This window comes from Purpureocillium takamizusanense, chromosome 2, assembly GCF_022605165.1.
Source record: "Purpureocillium takamizusanense chromosome 2, complete sequence".
NCBI classification, from domain to species: domain Eukaryota; kingdom Fungi; phylum Ascomycota; class Sordariomycetes; order Hypocreales; family Ophiocordycipitaceae; genus Purpureocillium; species Purpureocillium takamizusanense.
Window position 1 is genome coordinate 4,908,262 of NC_063069.1, and position 20,979 is coordinate 4,929,240.

At 59.2% G+C, this 20,979-nt stretch overlaps 5 protein-coding genes across 9 annotated transcripts; 2 read left to right on the forward strand and 3 right to left on the reverse strand.

The window, feature by feature from the left end:
* Positions 1-4,320: 4,320 nt before the first annotated feature.
* On the reverse strand, positions 4,321-7,048 carry PGI1 (Glucose-6-phosphate isomerase). The gene is made up of 4 exons (XM_047984383.1): positions 6,641-7,048; positions 5,322-6,570; positions 5,147-5,253; positions 4,321-5,083 (listed from the first exon to the last, which is right to left on the reverse strand). The coding sequence occupies exons 2-4, from the start codon at positions 6,353-6,355 to the stop codon at positions 4,563-4,565; spliced, it is 1,662 nt and encodes a 553-aa protein (XP_047840357.1). The 5' UTR covers positions 6,356-6,570; positions 6,641-7,048; the 3' UTR covers positions 4,321-4,562.
* Positions 7,049-7,467: 419 nt separating this feature from the next.
* Positions 7,468-10,898, reverse strand: YPK2 (Non-specific serine/threonine protein kinase). Of its 3 annotated transcripts, XM_047984384.1 has the most exons (4): positions 9,934-10,898; positions 9,673-9,810; positions 8,031-9,583; positions 7,468-7,971 (listed from the first exon to the last, which is right to left on the reverse strand). In XM_047984384.1, the coding sequence occupies exons 1-4, from the start codon at positions 9,953-9,955 to the stop codon at positions 7,765-7,767; spliced, it is 1,920 nt and encodes a 639-aa protein (XP_047840358.1). In that variant the 5' UTR covers positions 9,956-10,898; the 3' UTR covers positions 7,468-7,764. The 3 variants fall into 3 exon arrangements, with proteins under 3 accessions (XP_047840358.1, XP_047840360.1, XP_047840359.1); XM_047984386.1 differs by having other exon boundaries at positions 9,673-10,898; XM_047984385.1 differs by lacking the exon at positions 9,934-10,898 and having other exon boundaries at positions 8,031-9,810.
* An 870-nt stretch (positions 10,899-11,768) lies between these two features.
* Positions 11,769-15,787, forward strand: SEC27 (Coatomer subunit beta'). Of its 3 annotated transcripts, XM_047984387.1 has the most exons (6): positions 11,769-12,466; positions 12,572-12,656; positions 12,726-13,607; positions 13,660-14,075; positions 14,125-14,288; positions 14,342-15,787. In XM_047984387.1, exons 1-6 carry the CDS (start codon positions 12,449-12,451, stop codon positions 15,324-15,326), a joined length of 2,550 nt encoding a protein of 849 aa, XP_047840361.1. In that variant the 5' UTR covers positions 11,769-12,448; the 3' UTR covers positions 15,327-15,787. The 3 variants fall into 3 exon arrangements, with proteins under 3 accessions (XP_047840361.1, XP_047840362.1, XP_047840363.1); XM_047984388.1 differs by having other exon boundaries at positions 12,572-13,607; XM_047984389.1 differs by having other exon boundaries at positions 14,125-15,787.
* A 202-nt stretch (positions 15,788-15,989) lies between these two features.
* On the forward strand, positions 15,990-18,141 carry JDV02_003275 (uncharacterized protein). Its single transcript, XM_047984390.1, has one exon. The coding sequence runs from the start codon at positions 16,482-16,484 to the stop codon at positions 17,517-17,519; it is 1,038 nt and encodes a 345-aa protein (XP_047840364.1). The 5' UTR covers positions 15,990-16,481; the 3' UTR covers positions 17,520-18,141.
* On the reverse strand, positions 17,788-20,976 carry SUV3 (RNA helicase). Its single transcript, XM_047984391.1, has 2 exons — positions 20,452-20,976; positions 17,788-20,399 (listed from the first exon to the last, which is right to left on the reverse strand). The coding sequence occupies exons 1-2, from the start codon at positions 20,665-20,667 to the stop codon at positions 18,276-18,278; spliced, it is 2,340 nt and encodes a 779-aa protein (XP_047840365.1). The 5' UTR covers positions 20,668-20,976; the 3' UTR covers positions 17,788-18,275.
* Between the last annotated feature and the right edge of the window lie 3 nt (positions 20,977-20,979).

Below are 20,979 nucleotides of genomic sequence, written 5' to 3' on the forward strand. Positions count from 1 at the left end.
ACACCTCGCGGGGTTCGTGGCACTTTGTCTCGGGACCCTTCGAGCCCGCCGCCGCGATGTGATGGCATTCAGATGGGATCTTGGCGGCCAGCCGGCACAATGGACGCCACTAAGGTAACTAACGTGGCTCGTGTCTGCCCGCCCTTCCTTGTGAAGCGTCAAACAAGGCTGGAATCCGCCCGCGCGACGGTGACACAGGCGCCCCTCGCGGTCGAGAAGGACCGACGACGACCATGGACGCATCGATGGCCACGGGTCTCCGCGATGGAGGGCATGTGAATCGCGCGAACCGGTCAAGCAGCCACCACCCCACGGCGCGTCTGCCGCAGCACACGCCCGCCCCAGACGAGCGCAATTGGGTCGTCCGGTCCGTGGCTGCAGCAACGCCATGATGCATCGCGGGGGTTGTCTGTCCTTGAATGCAGCTGCGGCAACAACCCAAAGGAGGGGCCTGAAAGCTGAATGAGAAAGCCCGCTCGGCAACACACCTCTCTGCACTGGGCTGTTGTTGCCCGTTGGAGAGGGGCATGAGGGGCATGGAGGGGACAGGACAGGACAGGACAGGGGTGGGATATTCACTTGCTGTTGCTGTTGCTGGGGGGCGCCATCCGCGGGATGGAGGCTCCACCACTTGGGTAGCCCCCGGCGGAATGACGTAGTATCTCTGGCGGGAAGGGGACCTTGAAAGCGAAATGGCGCAAGGCCGCTTCTTTCTTGTCACGATGCGTCCCTCCGTCATGCATGCTCGCGGCGCCGCCGCCGTGCCCAATTGAGCACGACGCCGCGCGCACGGGAGTTGCTGCTACTACTACTAACTTACTTACTACTACTACTAGTAGCAGCCTCCACGACTGTTTGATGCCCGTTCGTCACACCCCCAATATTCCAGGAGGTCTTTGTCCAGCCTCGCGACGTCATGACACCGCGCAGAGGGCCGTCAGCTTGACCCCAGTAACTCAGTTTGTATATCGATCGCGGTTCTCGGCTCCCTACCCCTGATCGATCGACGACTTCACAATGGCGCGCACATAGACGTAGTCCTTTATGGCGGTCTTGACGTCGTCGTCGTCGTCGGAGGGGCATGGACCACGACGACGCACGGGCGAGGAGGCATGCCCACGGCACCACCCACGCCATGCCATGCAATGCACGCATGCACGCACGTGCACACACACCACAACTAACTTACCACCACCTACTCATCACCTTCCATCATCTCCGTCACGTTGGGTCTGTCCCGCACGCCTGTCCGTCCGTCCCTCCGTCTGTCCGACTGCGACGCACCCGCCGCGCTTAGGTGTGAGCGGTCGCTCAGAGGAGGCCTCCTCCTTCTCATCCTCCTCCTGCTACTGCTGCAGCTGCTGCTCCCCGTCTAGTAACTTACAAACTTACTACTGCCTATTCCTGCAACAGTGAGGCGTCCCCTGTCCCCGTTGGGCCCCTTGCAAGGCATAAAGTGCGATAATACCGCACGCCCGTTTGAGAAGAAGAAGACGAAAAGAGGTATTAAATTATCGCCGTATCACCCCAGGCACGGGCGGCGGCACAGCAGGCAGGAAGCCAATCGCTTTCCTGGGTAGGTACCTGTAGATCCATCCATGCCACCCACCCCCATCTTGCCAGCTCTTGACCGTCCATGCCCACCGTTTGTTACGCTGGGGGCGCTAAACCAGAACCTGCGCCTCGTCTCCGCCGCAGGATCCAGTTCATCAGTCTAGCCCTTGGCCCGTATCGTGCCGAAGTGCATCCCATCGTCGTTGTCGTCGTTGCCGTCATGTTCCCTGCGGCGGGACGATCCCCAAGGGGTTGTTGGCAAGCAAACCCACGATTACCCGCTTCGTGTTGCATGCATGCGTTCCATCCCCTGCCAACTTGATTCGATTCGAGACACCAGAAGAACAGAAAGAAAAAAGGCCGCAGGTACGAAGTACAGTACCGTTCCAGGCTTTTTCGTAGGTCTCATCATCGAACATGGTGCGTCGTTTGCCAGACTACAGTCGGAATGCCGTGGGGGACTGGACTGTCTCTGTCCGCCTGGCCAACCCGCCGTAGGCGCGAATTCACCCTCCGTCTCGGGCAGGGCGGCGCCGGCGCTCAACCGTCTCGCACGAGGCGTACTAAACGATCACAACGGCGACGACCTCGTCACGGTCCAGATCATGATGGGATTTTGCGAGAGGCGCCCGTCGTGACTGCCTCGAAGCGGGGCCAGCCGCCGCCGGGTTACCCTTTGCAGCAGTGAAACAAACATGAGGCCATTCTCACGAGCATGGGAACCCACCACACACTTCATTGGTTAGACTCATCAACTCACTCACTCATCACTCATTATTTACTCTTCCTAGCGACAGCCACCACTACGTATTACCACCGCCACCAACCAGCGATGCACGGCACTGCACTGCGTTGTAAAAAGAAGCAGCGCCAGACATGCCCACCTAGTAACGTTAGTACTGTAGTAGTAGTCGGTATCAGTCCCACGTTGCGCCCGTCTGGGGCCCCAGGGGGAGGGCAAACAAGTCCAGGGAGCGTGGGTCAGAAGCAGTCCCTGTATTCGATGCCACGCGAGTGAGTACAGTATCATCAGTATGTACTATTCTCAAAGTGAATCAACAACGCATTGGGGGAGAAAAAAATACAGTCCAGCGCCAACACTCTTCCGAACGCAGCAGCACACACGCTCATGGTGAAGGACGCTCGCTCGTTGGGTGAAGGAGGCGCCAACACAACTGGGAACAAACGCCATATGCGCCTCACGATAAATTTCCCTCGGCATCATTGTGGATCTACCCTTCGTTCGTCAACTTTGTCCGGGTATTAGTCGTCGTTTGTGGCGAATCGGGCTTGGCAAAACCTTGCATCGCCTCGTCGCACGCCTGCCGGAGCACAGCGACCCGCCGCCCACTTCTTCGCCCCCATCAAACTCTCACTCTCACAAAAAGATACGTTCAAGACTTTTCATTTGTCCGGCTGGCCACAGTCAGTCACTGGTCGCAAATGGGACTGTCCGGTCCGTCGTCGCGCCCGGTGGTTGGACTTGAGAACCAAGATGGCCTCACGTTCACCCCTTTGCGTCCCAGCGGACGGGCGGCTCCGGGGCGTACTCTTCCCTGCCCGCCCGCCCACCTCCGACCCGGGCGGCGGCGGCGGCGCTGTGCTCCACTCGCTCCGGCGCGGCCGGTGGTCCCTTCTGCCGTCCGCCAGGAGACCGGCCCACGAGTACACTACGTATTGTCGCCCGCATGGAGCTTACACTACATTTGCAGCGATTCCATCATCGCCTGCAGGTCATTCCCTACACTTAAGAGAGCATGCGTACCTACCGTAATGCTACACTGGGCGCAGGCGGGGTGTGCCCTGCCTTCTATGCTTTCCCAACAGATGCCCAGATGGACATGCAGGAACCCCCCATCCATCCACCCGCCCGCCGCGCAGCCGACATCACCCGAACCCCCCTGCATGAAGATAGCCGTGTTGCGTAGATTACATGCAACCCCCCAGAGCTCCTTCTTTCGCCTATCGAATCGGAGGCGCTGATCAGGCACCTGGGGAACGCTTCTCTCGGGCCGTCTCGAGCGCGCGTCCTTTTTTTCCCTTGAGCCTTCCGTTTGCTTTCCCGTAGAGGAAGGGGATGAGGCGGCGATAGATCGTTGCAACGCCGTCGTACTACAATTGTGAGACGTCCAATAGCCGCCGGTTCCTCACGGAGAGGGCAAATCCCCCAGAAATGGTGGTGACGTGATTTGCCGGCGCGGGTGTAAAACGTAGCTCGGAGGGAACCGCTTGGGGTAATAGGCTCAACAATGGAATACGTAGATGCCATGCAGGTAGCCGCCTCGGATGCCTTAGGTACTAGGCAGGTGCCCAGGTTAGTACCTAGCCACTGTAGCCCTGACGCAGTACATGTGACGACGACGTACGAACAGGTACTTGGTACGTCCTGACTGGCTGGCTACCTGACTTGCTCCTAGCCGAAGAGTCTGAACATCTCCTCCGCCTTGTGTTCGAGAGGGTCCGTCCGGGAAAGAGCTATTTTGTATGTCCGAGAAAGAGCTGTATCAGTGACCGACAAGAGAGCCTAGGAACGAAGAGAGACAAACAACTACCTAGTAGGTACTGCTTGCTATGCGTAGCTGGTACTCGCATCTCTAGACAAGGCATCCATCCTCATGCCGCCTATCCTTCACCACCAAATGTCAACTACGGTATACAGGCGCATGTTTTCGGACGACGTGTCGTGGCAATGAGCATCCACCACAAAGTAGCATTGGGTGCGGCAAAATGTATATGCTCTGAGCTTGGGGTGAACGTAAACATCATCATGCGTATTACGTATATTTTTGAGCCTCCAGGTTCTGGTTTGAGGACAATCTTAAATTCAACACTTTATCCATCCCGCCCCCGTTCCTTTTTTTTTTCCCATGATGCGACCAGGCTACCGTAGCAACGGTCATCTCGCCCGCGATATCTCTCATAAGGTCGTTGACGCTCATGGCGGCTACTGCACGTAGGCTCGACAAACGCATACCCAAAAAGAATCCCGGCATTCGTAATCATAGAGCTTAGATCTTGGCGAAGCTCTTGAACGCGCCAATGAGGCCGCCCGTCGAGGCGTCGTGACCCTCTCCGTTGCCGGGCTCGTCGAGCTCCTTGAGGATCTTCTTGGCCAGGACCTTGCCGAGCTCGACACCCCACTGGTCGAAGCTGTTGACGTCCCAGACGGCACCCTCAGTGAAGGTGAGATGCTCGTAGTAGACGATGAGGGCGCCCAGCTCGGCCGGGCCGATGGCGCCGCCGACGAGGATCGACGTCGTCGGACGGTTGCCCAAGAAGCGCTTGTGCGGGACCAGGTCGTCCTTGGTGCCCTCGGCGCGGACCTGGTCGTCCGTCTTGCCGACCATGAGGGCCTCGGCCTGCGCGAAGTAGTTGGATGCCAGCATCTTCTGGTGGAGGTTGTTGGAGATGGGGTTGTGAGACTTGGCTGCCAGGATGAAGTCGGTGGGGATGAGCTTGGTGCCCTGGTGGACGAGCTGGAAGAAGGAGTGTTGGGCATTGGTGCAGGGCTCGCCGAATAGGATGGGGCCTGTACGTGTCAGTATCTGTTCTTGACGTACATTTTCTGGACACCAGCGGCAGCGTCACTCACCGGTTGTGTACTTGACCGAGGAGCCATCAGAGGCAATTGACTTGCCGTTGGACTCCATGGACAGCTGCTGCAGATAGGCGGGGAAGCGGTGCAGGTACTGGTCGAAACTATATGCCTTGTCAGCCACGGCTGGCCACGAGTCTTGGGAGAAAATGGCGGCGTGTAAGTCACTTACGGAGCGACAAGGTGCGTCTGGGCCTGGAAAAAGTCCGAGTACCACACGCTCAGCAGACCGCCGATGACGGGAATGTTCTCCCTGAGGGGCGTCTCGCGGAAGTGCTTGTCCATGGCGTGGGCACCGCTAAGGAACTTGTGGAAGTTGTCGAAGCCGACGTAGATGGCGACGCTCAGGCCGATGGCGCTCCAGACCGAGTAGCGGCCGCCAACCCAGCTCTCAAAGCCAAACATATTCTTGCTGTCGATGCCAAACTTGGTGACTTCGGCCTCGTTGGTGGAGAGGGCGACAAAGTGCTTGGCAATGTCTCCCTTGCCGTCCGTCTTCTCGAGGAACCAGGCCTTGGCGGTGTTGGCGTTGGTCGTGGTCTCGGCCGTGGTGAAGGTCTTGGAGGCGACGAGGAAGAGCGTCGTCTCCGGGTCCGAGTTGCGCAGGGCCTCGGCCATGTGGGTGCCGTCAATGTTGGAGACAAAGTGCAGCGTCATGTCCGGGGCGCCGTAGTATTTCAGGGCCTCGGTGACCATGACGGGGCCGAGGTCGGAGCCGCCGATGCCGATGTTGATAATGGTGGTGAGCTTCTTGCCCGTGTAGCCCTTCCACTCGCCGCTGCGGACCTGCTCCGAAAACTCCTTCATGTGGTTGAGAACGTCGTTGACGCCGCCGGGGGCGTTCATGACATCGACGCCGTCGACCTTCATGTCCCAGCCGCCAACGTTGCGCAGGGCGGTGTGGTAGACGGCACGGTTCTCGGTGAAGTTGATCTTGTCGCCAGCGAACATGGCGTCACGCTTGCGGGCGACGCCGGCCTGCTCGGCCAGCTTGACGAGGAGGTCGAGCGTCTCATCGGTGAGGAAGTTCTTGGAGAAGTCGAACAGAATGTCGGCGGAGACGCCGTCCGACTTGAATGTGCGGGTGAAGCGGTCGAAGCGCTTGGGGTCCGAGGCGAAGGCCTCTTTGAGAACAAAGTTCTTGCCGACGCTATCGCGGTGCGTCTGAAGCTCAGACCACGCGGGCAGGGTGTTGGCGGGCGCCATGGTTGCGATGGGGAGGCACAAGATGCGAAGTGGAGGGGGGTCCTGGAGACGAGGAGAGAGGATCAGCTCGTGTGTCTGGCTTGCGCGGGGGGAGCCGAGGGGCAGGCGAGGCAGCAGTAGAAGTATGAGTAGCTCGTCAGGGAGACGGATGCTGCGGGAGGGGCAGCTCGGGCGAGACGTACTGCCTTGGAAGCTCAAGAGGCGGCGTTTCGGAGCTGTCGGGGAGCGTGTGAGTTGCCTGGCTGTCAACAATGCCGGCCGGGAGTGCGCGAGAGTGCAATTTACCTACTAATGCGCCGAGGATAAGGCTACCGGGGTGGACGCTAGGTACGTAAGGTAGTAGAATGGCAAGTAAGAGAAGCGGAAAAGGGACGGCGATGACGGAGTCGAGGCGAAATACCGCAGGATCCGGACAGAGACAGCACCGGGCGAGGTGCAGTTACCAGTACGCAGTACCTAACTTAGTACTAGAGGAGGCACCGGACGGAGCCCTGCCCTGGGGCCGAGCTGGTGTGGATCCGGCAGCGAGACCTAGAGCGGTACTGCTACTACAGCGATAGCCTACCTACTTAGTAGTACTAATCTGAGAGTTTCAGAGCGTGTTCCAGGCGGACGTGCCGCCCGGAGCAAAGCCCTCCGGATGCGTCGTGGGTCGACCAGACAGCGGGCCGGCCTTTGAGGCACTGAGCTGAGGGGCATCAGCGAGACTTGGAGGGGGTTCACCTCAGCGGCGGGGGGGGGAGGGGCACTTGGCTGGGCGGGACGGGAACCTTGAGAGCGCACGCCGCCGGGCCAGTCGAGGGAGGAGGGGCAGCAGCACAACAAGCCAACCTTGAAGCCACCGACCAACCTGCCAGGTGCGGGGCAACTCCAGTCTCCAGGGCGAGCGTCGACGTAATCGTCTGTCAGCATCCAGCTGCTACTGCTTGGAACGACCTTTCTTCCGCCCACGCACGCCCAACACTGCATGGCCTGCCCCAACCAATACCAATTGGTGGACAAATCGGCTGGCACTTGTCCAGGTCATTCACTCATGGCATGGGGGGCCCGCATGCCGCCCCATTATCACCGTGTCACGCACCGCATCCCCACCACCACTGCTTCCACGTCAAGCACTGATGCATCGTCACTTTGCTTTCCGACCCGGCCTACATACAAGGTGTGAGAAACCAACAAGTCCAAGGCGTTCCGGTCCCCGTCCAAACTCCATGTGTATGTCAGCGTCCGCACCTGAGCCTGCCGCCGCTCTTGTGAATGGGTTCTTGCCGCGGCCCAGAGTCCCAATCTTGAGCATGCCTCTGTCGCCGCCTCTGCTCCCCAGGGTCGGCTCCTCGGAGGCCCTCGACCCTAGCAATACCCCCAACTTGGCTGTTCTTCGTCTACATGCATACGTCTTTGCTTCTCTAAATTTATCGGCGGTCCTGCATGCTTCCCACAAACGATGGGTCCTTGACGCTCCCGCCTGCATCGCCCAGACCCGCAATCGGCCGGTTGTAGCTGAAGCCCACGAATTGGTCTTGCGCCGTCTGGGACAGCATGGGTCCCTCGACGTAAGAGTCCTGCGGCGCCTCCGATGTAAACTCCTTATCGAACTGCCCGACATCCAGTGCATCCACCTGCGCTCGTGTTAGCCGTGCTCACATGCTTCTCGTCTGGTCCCAGCTTCGTCACTCACCACCGTGGGCTTGAAAGCCGGCTCGTACTTGCGCTGCAGCAGCTTCCGCCAGTCGATGGCGTGGAAAAACGGATGTGCCTTGATCTCGGCTGACCCGTTTGCCCCCAGGCGCTCGTCCGGGTTGCGGTTGAGCAGCTTCGTCAAGAGGTCCTTGGCCGCCGGCGGTACCACGTCAGAGAAGTGCAGCGGCTCCGACAGAATCTTACGGTACATCTCGTTTGTGTTCTCGTCGTAGAAAGGCGGCAGGCCCGTCAGCATCTCGTACAGGAGCACGCCCAGGGTCCACCAGTCCACCGTCTTGTTGTAGCCCTTGCCCATCAGCAGCTCGGGTGCCAGGTACTCGGGCGTGCCACAAAACGTGTTTGTCCGGTCCTCGTCCTTCATGTCGAGCTTGCAGAGGCCAAAGTCGCACAGCGCGATGTGGCCTTGGTAATCGACCAGGATGTTCTCCGGCTTGAGATCCCGGTAAATGACGTTGAAGCCATGCAGGCACTCCAGCGCACACAGCAGCTCGGCCGTATAGAACCTCGCTCGGTTGACGTCGAACCGGTGCTCCTGCTGCAGGTGATGGAAGAGCTCGCCGCCGTTGACAAATGCCAGCACAAAATAGAGCTTCTCTGCCGATTGGAAGCTGAACTTGAGCGGCACAATGAACGGGTTGTTGATCTGCGCAAGGACTGATCTCTCGGCCAGGGTGTGAGCCACTTCGGAACGAGAGATGATGTGCGCCTTTCGGATCGTCTTGAGGGCGTAGATTCGGTTGGTGTCTTTCTTCTTGACCTGCATGACCTTGCCGAAGCTGCCCTTGCCGACGACCTTGAGCAGCTCAAAGTCCTCAATCTTGAGCTTGCCGACGCGTGTCTCCACGTACTCGACCCCTACCTTGATCTTGCCCGTACCGTATTGCACGTCCACCCACTGGACGCCACTGTGGCCCTCCGTTCTTTGCCGCTCGGCGTACTCTGCCGCCGCCTTCTCCCGGTCCTTCTTGCTAGCTTTGGGGTCCTCCACATATGGCTGCCGCTCTGCAAACCGCGGGTTGATGCGGGCGACGCCGAGGAAGATGTCTTGGCTCCGCCCGGCACCTTGTGGCGCATTGGGATTCCGCATGTACAAGTGTATGACCAGCTCTGTGACCCTCGAAACGTCGAACTTGTATTGGGTGTTGCCGCCTGCCCATAGGGGGTTCTCGGGGTTCCCTTCTACCGAGTTGACAAACACCTGCACCTTGTCGAAATCGAGCAAGGCATACGGCATATACTTGCCTGAGATGCGACCGTGGTTCGTGGGAATGCCCGAGAAGCCGCCGGCCGAAGAATGTGGTCTATTGGAGCCATTGATCAAGGAGCCGACCCGTTGGGAAGAAGACGGTCGTACGGAACCCGCGATGCCGGAGACGTTACTCGACGAGAGGGAGCCCTGGTGGGACGAGGCGAACGCATTCCTATGTTGTTCGGGCAAAGAGAACCCCTGTCCCTCGTGCAACGTCACGACCAGGATGCCGGGCTTGGGAGGCTTAATGACGGGGGCCTGGACCATGGCTTCGGAAGCAGCTGGAGCTCTCGGGTGTCAGCGGTGCACCATTCCCGACTTCTGCGCACGAACGCAACGAAGGATGCGAGAAAGACGAGACAAGACTCACCAATCGCGCTCTCGGTGGTGGGTGTGGTGGCGCCCGGAGTCGTCTGGGGTTGCGCCTTTTCGTCCTTGTCTGTGATGGTCGAGGTGGAAGGGGATCGAGAAAAGGCGCTCAAGGGCCCTAAATGGGTGTCCTTGAGCTCTGTGAGCATGTCAGCCAGCTATCCATTGTAACAAGAGGACGACAGACGCCGCTTGCCGCTGGGTCGGCAACCAGCAATGACGGGCAGTTATCGACAAGACAGGAGGGCACGGCAGGACGAACTCTTGGTGATTCTCCACGACATGCTGGCGGCCGCGGGGGGTCGGGCAGGCTGCAGTCGTGTATGAAGTGTGCCGGCGGGAATGGTGGCACAAGGTTGGAGGAGGCAGTTGGCTGTCGTCGTAGCACAAGTCGAAGCGGGTGCTCAAGCGCGGAGTGAGGGTGAGACACGGGGTGGACAGCGACCGGGGCCGCGGGGAATCGCTGGACAAGGTGCGGCGTCCCCAAGCGCGGGAGTTTGGAGGCCTATCGGGCCCAGAAAGACCAGACGGAGGTGAGAGTAAAGAGACCGCCGACCAGACCACCGATCCTGTGTGCGATGGGCGTGCCGACGTCCGGCTCGGGAAGGAGAGAAATGGTCGGGCGTGTGAGGTGCTGCTAATGATAGCGGCCCGAGGAGGTGGTGGTGAATGGACGGAGGAGGCGATGGAGAGGTGGATGTGAGGTGTGGTCCAGCAGGCGGGCGGGCGGGCGGGCGGTGGGCGTTGTGGGTTGCGCTGAAAGAGGTCTGGCGGTGCTGGTACCGACGCTGGCGCAACCCCGCAGACACGGGCGTCCACTCTCAGCGGCTGCGCTGATGCTGCAAACCCACCCAGGGGCCGGGACTCGAGCTGGCTGGGCTAACAGGAGGCTTGGCTGCGCGTGATAGGCAGCCGAGGGCAGACGATACGAGAGGGATTAATTGAGGTGACGAAAAGGAAGGGGAGAAAGATGTGCAGGAGGCAAATGGGGATGGGACGGGATGGGATGCTGTGGCGAGGAAGGCGTCTTGGGCGTGTAATTGTAAGCAGGACTGGGCTCGGTCTCGGAGTTCCAGGTTTAGAAATACACGGTTCGGGGCATGCAAAAAGGAGTGCGTACGTACGTACATACGGCTGGCAGTCAATCGTGGAGCCAGAGATGCGGGTTGATGAGAGGGAGGAGGCGAAGCAGGCGACACACACACACGGGGGCCCCTTGGCTCGCGGGGCTGCGGGATTGGCCAACGCCCGGCGGGCCGGGGGGAAGGGAGGGGAGGGGGGACGAGCGAGGGCCTGCGCTGGGCAGTGATGAAGTCAGAATCAGACCGGACGGGAGCAGAGCCTCCTGCTGGGGCGGAGCGTCGGGGTGCGTGCGCTGCGCTGCGCTGCACTGGCGTGTTGCTTCATCAGCAGCCACCAGGGGCCGAGCTTTGGCCTAATGGACAGCCACCTCACCTCTCCCCCGATACTAATGCTGCTGCTTCGCACTTTATTGACAGGCAGCTTATCTTGACCTTCGCACTGTGGCGCGTTGCTGTTGTGACAGCTCCCACGGAACAACATACTTCACATGTATAGGTAGGTATAACATCGTGACACGAGACCATTCCCAGAGGCAGTACCATCATAGCTGCCTCCCAGCACTGTGAAGAGGCTTGTCACAAGGCGCCGAGCAACAACATCCGGCGTGCAAGCAAGGTTAGGCGGCCACTCTGAGGGGCGTTTGGCTTGTAGAGATTAAACTCTCGTGTAATATGACGGCAGATCTTCGTAGGTATGATTGTGAAGTATAGGATGGACTAAACATCGGCGTCTTGTATATACTGCTCGGTTGCAATGACAACGAAGCCACCGGCTGAGCGCCGCATCTTGAAGAGGGAGGCTGCTTACCTTGTGCTTGGTGCTGGTGGTGGATACGAGACGGGGCTGCCGTGGCTACCGTGGCTTAGACGGCCTCGACTCCCCTCATCAGTGCATGCGCAGGACTGCTACGCAGCCGCGCCGACCGGACTTGTTACGGTGCGCATCCAGACCTCATTGCCAATTCACCGACTAAATTCGGCGTACATGATCTCTCTTCTGCCTCGACCTCCGTGTCCGCATAATTGCGCCCGTCTTTCTGTCCAACGCGCATCGCGCGGCTGCTCACCTACCCTAGACTGTGGCGCGGCAACCTCCAGCTGTGGCGCTCATGGCCCGCCCCGCGCTAATTTGGCGGCTGGAAGGGGGTTTGATACCTGACTTCCCAGGCGCTAGCCCCTGGTTGGCCGCGGTGCCTGGTAGGTATGGAGCTGGAGGTGCCCTGGCATCCGCGCTGCCATGCCGTGATCTCACTGAAAAGGAGCACCGGCCTTGGAAGGGGGCAAGCCAAGGTACCTAAGGTACGTACCCGCCGCTCGTGGCCAGCCTGGCAGAACCACGGCAAGGGGGGCCGCGATATCGACCTATGCTCCAGGACACCTACGACTTTCCACAATTTCCCAAGGAGAGCTTCATCCCGACGGCACAACCAGAGCTGCGCGCAATCGCTGAGTCTGCACAGTTCGACTCGGCTCCTCTCACAGACGCAGCAGCTCACCTCCATCTAACGATCAAACCAGCGGCTACCCCTGGGTCCCTCACCGCCAGCTGTCTGTCTGCAAGGTCGCATGGTGCCACGACGACCTTGTCGACCGCCCCCCACCACCGACATTGCAGTATAGCCCTTTGTCGCCGTCAATCGATCCCTGGAGAGGAGTTTCGCTGGCGCTGGCAGTTTTCCGGCACCGACATTCGCCATGAGACTGGACGTCAAGGTTAGTCTGCCGACTTTGTTCCTCAACGACCCCTCTCGATTTCCACAGTGCCGTAAGGCACAGCCGATACGGAACGATATCGCTGACCTCGAGCCTCACGTGCAGCGCCAGCTCTATGCTCGTAGCGAACGAGTCAAGGGCATAGATTTCCATCCGCAGGAACCATGGATCCTCACCACCCTCTACAGCGGTATGCATTACTCCATTGCCACAGTCTCAATGGAGGCGCAACGCCAATTCTGACGCCCCCCTTCCCCAGGTCATGTCTATATCTGGTCGTACGAAACGCAGCAGACTGTCAAGACCTTTGAACTCACCGATGTTCCGGTGCGCGCCGGTCGATTTGTTGCACGCAAGAACTGGATCGTTTGCGGTTCCGACGATTTCCAATTGCGTGTCTACAATTACAACACGTCGGAGAAGATCACGTCCTTTGAGGCGCATCCCGACTACATCCGAGCCATCGCCGTGCATCCGACTCTTCCCTTCGTGCTCACTGCCTCCGATGACATGACCATCAAGCTGTGGGACTGGGACAAGGGCTGGAAGTGCGTCCAGGTCTTCGAAGGCCACAGCCACTATGTCATGGGCCTTGCCATCAATCCCAAGGACACCAACACCTTTGCGTCGGCTTGTCTGGACCGCACAGTCAAGATTTGGAGCCTTGGATCTGGGACCGCCAATTTCACACTCGAGGCGCATGAGACCAAGGGTGTGAACCATGTCGACTACTACCCCCACTCGGATAAGCCGTACCTTCTCACGGCTTCGGACGATCGGACGGTCAAGGTCTGGGATTACACTACAAAGTCCCTCATCGCCACCCTGGAAGGCCACACCAACAATGTCTCTTTCGCCTGCTATCATCCCGAGCTTCCCGTCATCATCTCCGGCTCCGAGGACGGCACGATACGCATTTGGCACGCCAACACCTATCGCTTCGAGCAATCGTTGAACTACAGCCTCGAGCGAGCTTGGTGTGGTTCGTATCAGAAGGGAAAGCAGGGTATAGCTGTCGGCTATGACGATGGTGCCGTGGTCATCAAGTTGGGTCGGGAAGAACCGGCCGTGTCAATGGATGCGTCAGGCAAGCTGATTTGGGCGAGACACAATGAGGTCGTCTCGTCTATCATCAAAGGAGGCAGGTTTTTCCCGCTCTCGCGATCGATCCCCTGTGCTAACATTTGCTGCAGATGCATCGATCAAGGACAACGATCCCATCTCTCTGCCAACCAAAGACCTCGGAACCTGCGAGGTGTACCCGCAGACGCTTATTCACTCGCCCAATGGGCGCTTCGTCGCTGTTTGTGGAGATGGCGAGTACATCATTTACACAGCGCTGGCCTGGAGAAATAAGGCCTTTGGATCTGCGCTCGACTTCGTGTGGGCCTCCAAGGAGAACAGCAACGATTTTGCGATTCGCGAGTCCCCCATGAGCGTCAAGGTGTACAAGAACTTTGTCGAGAAGAGCGGCGGCCTGGACGTCGGCTTTCAGGCGGAGGGCCTGACAGGCGGCATTCTGCTGGGAGTCATTGGTCAAGGCGGGGTCTCTTTCTTCGACTGGAACACGGGTGGCCTTGTCAGAAGAATCGAGGTCGAGCCGAAGCACGTACGTAATCGACTTTACCTCTTCTTGCCGTCATACTGATCATGTGTAGGTCTACTGGTCAGAGAGCGGCGAGCTTGTTGCCATTGCCTGCGAGGATACCTGCTATGTCCTGAGATTCTCTCGCGAGAACTATGTCGAGGCCGTTCAGGCCGGGCAGGTGGAGGAGGACGGTGTCGAGGCTGCTTTCGAAGTCATCACGGACATTAGTGAAGGGTAAAGTTGTCCCAAAATGGCCCTGTCGGCACACAATACTAAGCGAGATGCAGTGTTCGGACGGGAGAGTGGGTTGGCGACTGCTTCATTTACACCAACCAGACCAACCGACTCAACTACCTCGTTGGCGACCAGACATACACGGTGTCTCATTTCGACAAGCCCATGTACGTCCTTGGATACATTCAGAGGGACTCGCGCATCTACCTCGCGGACAAGGATGTCAACGTGACGTCGTTTGCTCTGTCCCTCCCTGTGCTGGAGTACCAGACACTAGTGCTCCGGGAAGACATGGACACCGCTGCCGAGCTGTTGCCGACGATTCCTGCGGACCAGCTCAACAAGGTCGCGAGGTTCCTCGAAGGTCAAGGTCACAAGGAACTTGCGCTGGAAGTCGCTACGGACCCCGAGCACAAGTTCGATCTTTCACTGGCTCTGGGCCAGCTGGATATCGCCCTGGACTTGGCGCGCAAGGCCGACGCGGACCACAAGTGGAAGACAGTCGGCGATGCGGCGCTAGCAGGATGGGATGTGGCACTTGCGGCCGAGTGCTTCACGCACGCAAAGGACCTGGGCTCGCTTCTCCTGTTACACTCGTCGACGGGCAACAAGGAGGGCCTCGCAGCGCTCGCGGCGCAGGCTGTGGAGAGCAACGCTCACAACGTGGCCTTTTCGTGCTACTGGCTTCTGGGCGACATTGACCACTGCGTCGAGACGTTGACAAAGACTGACCGGCTGGCGGAGGCGGTGCTGTTTGCGCAAACATACAAGCCCAGTCTGGCAGTGCGCCTCGTCAAGGAGTGGAAAGAAAGCCTGGAGAAGAGCAAAAAGGGCCGTGTAGCTAAGCTGATTGGCATTCCGGACGAAGACGAGGACCTCTTTCCCGAGTGGGATGCCTGGCTGAAGGCGGAGCGTGAGGGCGGGGCGGTCGAGGAGACTCAGGCGCCGGAGGAGTCGGAGGACGGGGTGGCTCAGGCCACGGAGACGCAGCAGGAGGGGGGGCCTGAGGCTGAGGAAGAGGCAGAGGACGAGGAGTAAAATGGCTTGGCGCATGGCTGTTGGTTATGTGGACGAAGAGCGGCGGGCTCTCCCACCGCGGCCCCCGGCTGGGGCGCCTCGCATGATGCACCATGGTAATGAATGAGTACCTATCGAAAGAGTTTACGTTTGCGGCCTGCACGGATGAAAGAAAGCAGAGAAATTTGCTGCAGAGGGTGATTGCATGCTGGATATGTCTTGTCTCTGACTACGGCATCGTCGTGGTCTTGCATGGGGGTACTTGGACGGTGCAACACGAACAGCCGCCTTGACGGGTAGCCGGGCCGTTGGGACATGCCTAAAAATCCGCGCGGGGGCGGTGGCTGCCTCGCTGAGGGCAGCGGTTGGTGGGCTCGTCCGTTGGGTCGGGCCTTTTCCTTCCAAGCATAGACAGCTGGAGGGCGGTGGACGCTTGGGGTGGGCAGCAGCCAGGCGACGGGCTACGGCTGTAGTACTAAGGTCGGGTGGCAGGAGGCAGCTGGAGGCCACCTGTAACGTTAGAGTACCACCTCCCGTCAACTAAGGTACCTGCAGTCCAGCGAACGGACCCGAGATACAGGGCGCATGCAGCACGCACTCAACGGGGCTGCGGGCCTCCAGGCGGCGCCCCATTATTATTTGATCGTCGCGTCCCACGCATCGTGTGCCCGTCTTCATCGATCCCACCTCGCCAAAGAACCATCTTTAGCTACACAAGGTACTGTATGTAGCTCGCTAGCTGGCCGAACACATACCAAACGCGCGAACAAAACCTCCTGCAACCCGGGCTCCCTCCTCCGAGGCATAGGCATCTCCCACATACACTCAGCACGCACGAGGCTCGTGGACCTGCAGCCATCATTGCTCTGCCTGCCGCTTCGCCTGCGTTGTTGCTGCCAGCCAGCTGGGCGACAAGCGGCGCCTCGTGGCGTGTTCTGAACAGCGTGGTCAGAATTGTCGGCACCTTCGTCACGACGGGCCATCTCTTAGCTTGTTGATCCGGACCACCACCCCATCCCCCCCCCTCGTTGGTCTGCCAGCCAGCTTCGGGCAGAGGGTTGGGGAAAGCAAGCAAACCCAAGGGCACGAAGGAGCGTCGCGCCGCGGGTAACCTCGCACGACGACCAAGACGACGACGAACGACGCCCCTCCGTCCTTGGTGGCCGCCCGCCCGCCATGGACCCTGCGGTGTGGCGCAAGCCGGAGCGCTCGACACCCGTCTCCAAGGACGCCGTTCGCTCGGCGCCGTACACATACCATGCGCCAAGCCCGCCCATGATCGAGATCCCCATCATGCAGCCGTCGATGCCGGGACGGGAACCTATCCTCAACCTCATGCCGTCGTTTGACCACGTCGACTCGGCGCAGCTGTCGAGCAACGACCTCACCCTCATCACTCGCAACACCACCCAGATCGCCACGGACCGCGCCTGTTCCTGGAGGTACGAGCAGCGCCGCCAAGCCCAGTCCATCCTCGACTTCCTCTACCTCGGCCCCACCAGTGTCGTCAGAGAGCACGACTTCCTCCTGCGCGAGGGCATCACCATGGTTGTCGTGGCCCGCGACATCCGCATGAACCACGCCAAACTACTCAGCGTCGAGAACGCCGGCAACGTCCTCGGCGTCGCCGTCTGCTACCTCGACATCGACTGGCCACAGGGCATGATACCGAGCTTTCAGCACGCCATCCGCGCCATCAACGACCATCTGGTAGCCGTCTATCAAGCGCAGGCTCAGGAGCGAGACGGTCAGGGCCAGATGCTCGTCGACGGCTCTCGCTTCCGCCGCGGCAAAGTCCTGGTATGCTGCGAGTCTGGCAACGACCGCTCGGCAGCCGTCGTGGCGGCGTACATCATGGCCGTCTTCGGCAAGCCCATGGTACAGACGCTGCAGTTTATGGGCATCCAACGCTTTTGCTGCTGCTTCGATGAGGACACGAAGCGCACGCTCCAGACGTGGGAGGAAATACTCAAGGCGCGCTCCGCCGTCGCCCAGGACGAGCGGGCCAGGACTAGCAGCACCGACCGCATCGACTTCACCGACGGGTTCCAGCGCGACCCCGCGCATATCGGCGCCCAGGTCAAGAGGCGTGTCAACGATATGATGGATTTGGGCGGCGAGGGCGCGGGGGCCGGTGAGACGGACGGCTACTTGACGGACCGCGACCGCTTCATCGACCGGGGCCCCTTTGTACCCTTTCGCGACGCAACCTGAAAGCAAGCGGGACTGGTTTTCTTCGTCGTTTTCGTCGGAGCGCGCGGGAAGCATACTTCAATACCCACACTGCACCCAGGGAAACGCAGGTCGGATGCGAAGAGGATTCGCCGAGCAAGACGACGACGCCGCTGAGACCCCTCCCTCCTCCGTCGGCGATCGGTGTTGGCTAGGCCGGCTGTTGTCACGATACCCCCTTTCTTTGTCGTTATCTGTTATTTTTCATTTTTCTTTTTCACACAATGCATTTAGCACTGGGAGTTTAGGTCGGTCCACTGACGGTCGGTCGGTCATGGTCCCCCGTTCCCCCACTCGCTATCGGTAAACGGACCGCGAGATAGCATGCGAGGAGACATGGAAATAGCATGGGTTGCATTCACGCGTTTATGACTGTTTGTGTGCCCTTACTGATGCCGGCGTTGCGTGCACGGGGTAGATGGGTGGCTGTGGCGGGCTCATGTCCCAAGTTACATATCAGTGTAGCGGGGTGTTAAGACAGGCTTGCATTGTGCTTCTTCCCATGACTTCGCAGCGTGGCGACATTTTTGGCCAGAGCGAATGATGTTCTGCCGTGTGTGTGTGCTCTATATGGTGGTGGTACAATTTGGAAGTATTACAGGGCAGGGCTCGGCCGTGGGTTTTTAACCAGGTATAGATAGTGCCCAGCGCATCGGCCGAGGGATGGATACCTTTCTACCGCCACAACCGTACTCGTACACGCTCTCTCTCTCTCTCCGCGTAATCGTTTCAATCTTTTCACCCGCTGCCGCGCTCCCAGACGACCTGCGGCTGCGCGTCGTCCCCGGGCACCGGCCAGTCCGTGACGGGCGGGTCGTCGCTCTCCTGCTCGAAAGATGCGTCATCGCCCTGGACGTCGCCCACGTTGGCCTTCCTGGACCTGCGCAACTGTGCTCGGGAGCGCTCCGTCTTGCGCCTGCTCTCGAGCTGCTCCTCCGTGAAATCGAGCTGGTCGAGCGTCGCGATGAGTTTCTCCTCGACGAGGGAGCGCACGTGGAGCGCGAGCGCCTGGCTGCGGAACATGCCCGAATAGCGATAGGACAGCCACATGTACTGATTGATGGCTATGTGCAGCGACTCGAGCTTGTGGAGGAAGTCCTGCGCATCGCCCCGGAAATCGTCCAGCCCCATGTCGAGGACCTCGAGCGGAAACTCCTTCATGGACAGGAGGTCGCCGTTGGTATTTTCCGCGACAACCCGCGCGAGGGCTCGCAGCACGTCCACGGCGCCCTCGGCGCGGAGCGTCACAGGAAGGTAGCAGAACGTGAGGCGATCGTAGATGGTCAACGGCAGATCCTGGATGATGTCGGCAATCTCGAGAACTTCGTTGCTAACGTTGAGCCGGTACCGTGTCCCGACCGTCGCGGCGGCCTTGATCCGCATTAGGAGAAATGAGAGGGGTGTGTCCGGCGGGAAGTATGATGCAAACCGCTCAACGACACCGGCAGGAGGCTGTATGTACGCTGCCTCAATGTCGCTGACCCTATTTTCAAAAGCGCGCTTGACGTTTCGAAGGTCGGCGCGATCCATGGTGGTCACATAGCCAACCTTTTCCTCTGCAATGTCCTCGGTCTCTCCCGAGCCATCCTTCGCAGCGGACAGCGCTGTACGATATCTTCCAGCCCTGCCACCAATCTGCTTGATCTCGGGGTACGTGAGAAGCCGGTTTTGGTGTCCGTCGAATTTGAAAATTGACTCCAGAACGACGCGACGGATCTCTAGATTTAGCCCCATACCGATGGCGTCGCTAGCAACGACGAAGTCGTAATCGTTATCGGGGTCATTGAACAGCGCGGCCTGTTGGACGCGAACTTCGGGCGGCAGCGATCCGTAGATGATGGCACAGCGTCTACCGGTGTATTCCTCGATGTTGCGCTTCAAGGCGTGCAAAGATAATCGAGTGAACGCGACAATGGCATCCCCCTTTTGCAGTTTGCTGTAATCGCCATCGATGGACTTGTCCATGGTCACGAGCGGGCTCAAGCGCTCATAATGGTGGACCACGCATTTGTCACCGATACTGGCACACAGCGCTTGGACGAGCGCGACCGCGCGTTCTTCGCCGCAGACGTGAACTTCTGGGGCCTGGACGCCCATCAGCGCCGAGGTCCAGGCGGAGCCTCGGTCGGCATCGGCAAGCATCTGGATCTCATCGATGACGGCGACATCGTACCGCGTGTTGAACGGCACCATCTCCACTGTACAACTAGAGAAGTACCGGTCCGTGTCCTCGGGGATGCGAACTTCCTCGCCTGTGATGAGAGCACAGGGGCGGCCTTTCGCGTTGAGACGTTGATAGACCTCAGTGGCCAGCAACCGTAACGGGCCAGCATAGATGCCAGACTTGGAATTCTCCAGAGCCTTGAGGGCATTGTAGGTTTTGCCAGAGTTTGTGGGGCCGACGTGGATGTGAATCGTCCGCTGCAGGGTCCGCGTAGCTGGAAACCACTCATGTGGGAAGCGAAGATCCAGTAGTTGCTTCTGGCTGTCTTCAAGACCCTTTGAAAAGCGCTGCCGCACGATAAACGACTGGAACGAGTACTTGAGCTCTTTGGTGAGGCCCTTGACGTCCCTCATGATGAACGCGTCCCTGAGGTTCCAAAAGAGCGGGTTCTTGTCTCTCCGCGTGACATTCTGCTCAGCGAGAAGGAAGGCATGGTCCAAAGCATTCATAAAGAGAGTTGCCTGTCTGTTCAGCTCGTCCTCGCCAATGCCAGGGACCGAAGATGGTGATGATGACAGTTCGGTGAGCACGAGCTGGAGCCGGTGCAGTACCGTCGACCTGAAGACGCCATGACGACCAGTGTACTTCTTGCTAAAGTCGAGTCTTAATCTTGCCTTGGGATCATGCCCTTGGCTGACCTGAGCTTTCGTCAGAACGCGAACTGGCTGTGGCGACTGTGTTAGTACTTACGGAGTCGGCTCGGGACCGGCTAGCAAATTTCGGGGCGTGTTTCGGTAATCGAGTCGTAGCAGAGGTCTTCGAAGGATCTGGCCTTGCCACGTTTGAAGCGTGAGACTCATGCTTTGTCGGACGCCAGCATGCTGTAGGGGTTGTGGAGAGGACTCGGCGACAGGCTCGTTGCTGAGAGCCAGTCCTCCATGCCACTGTTCGGGCCAATTGTTTCATGGCCGTCGCCGTTGCAGGCGGAACATGCTTCGAGACAACGAGGCCACTGGGGACATGAACGTGGTAAACAAAGCCGATTAGACCAAAAACCGATGACGAATTCGTCAGAGACTTTGAGCAGATGGTGAGTTTCTTGTCATAGACATCGAACTCTTGCCAATGACCCCTGCAAAGGGACGCAGAAAAAAAACCAGGTCACGTGATTACAATCATACGGGAGAACGGTTGTCCCAGAATTGTACGAACCAAGGCTCCTCTGCGAGCTTGATGCGGCTCGACTATTGCTAATTATGACTTCTTCAAACTCTGAAT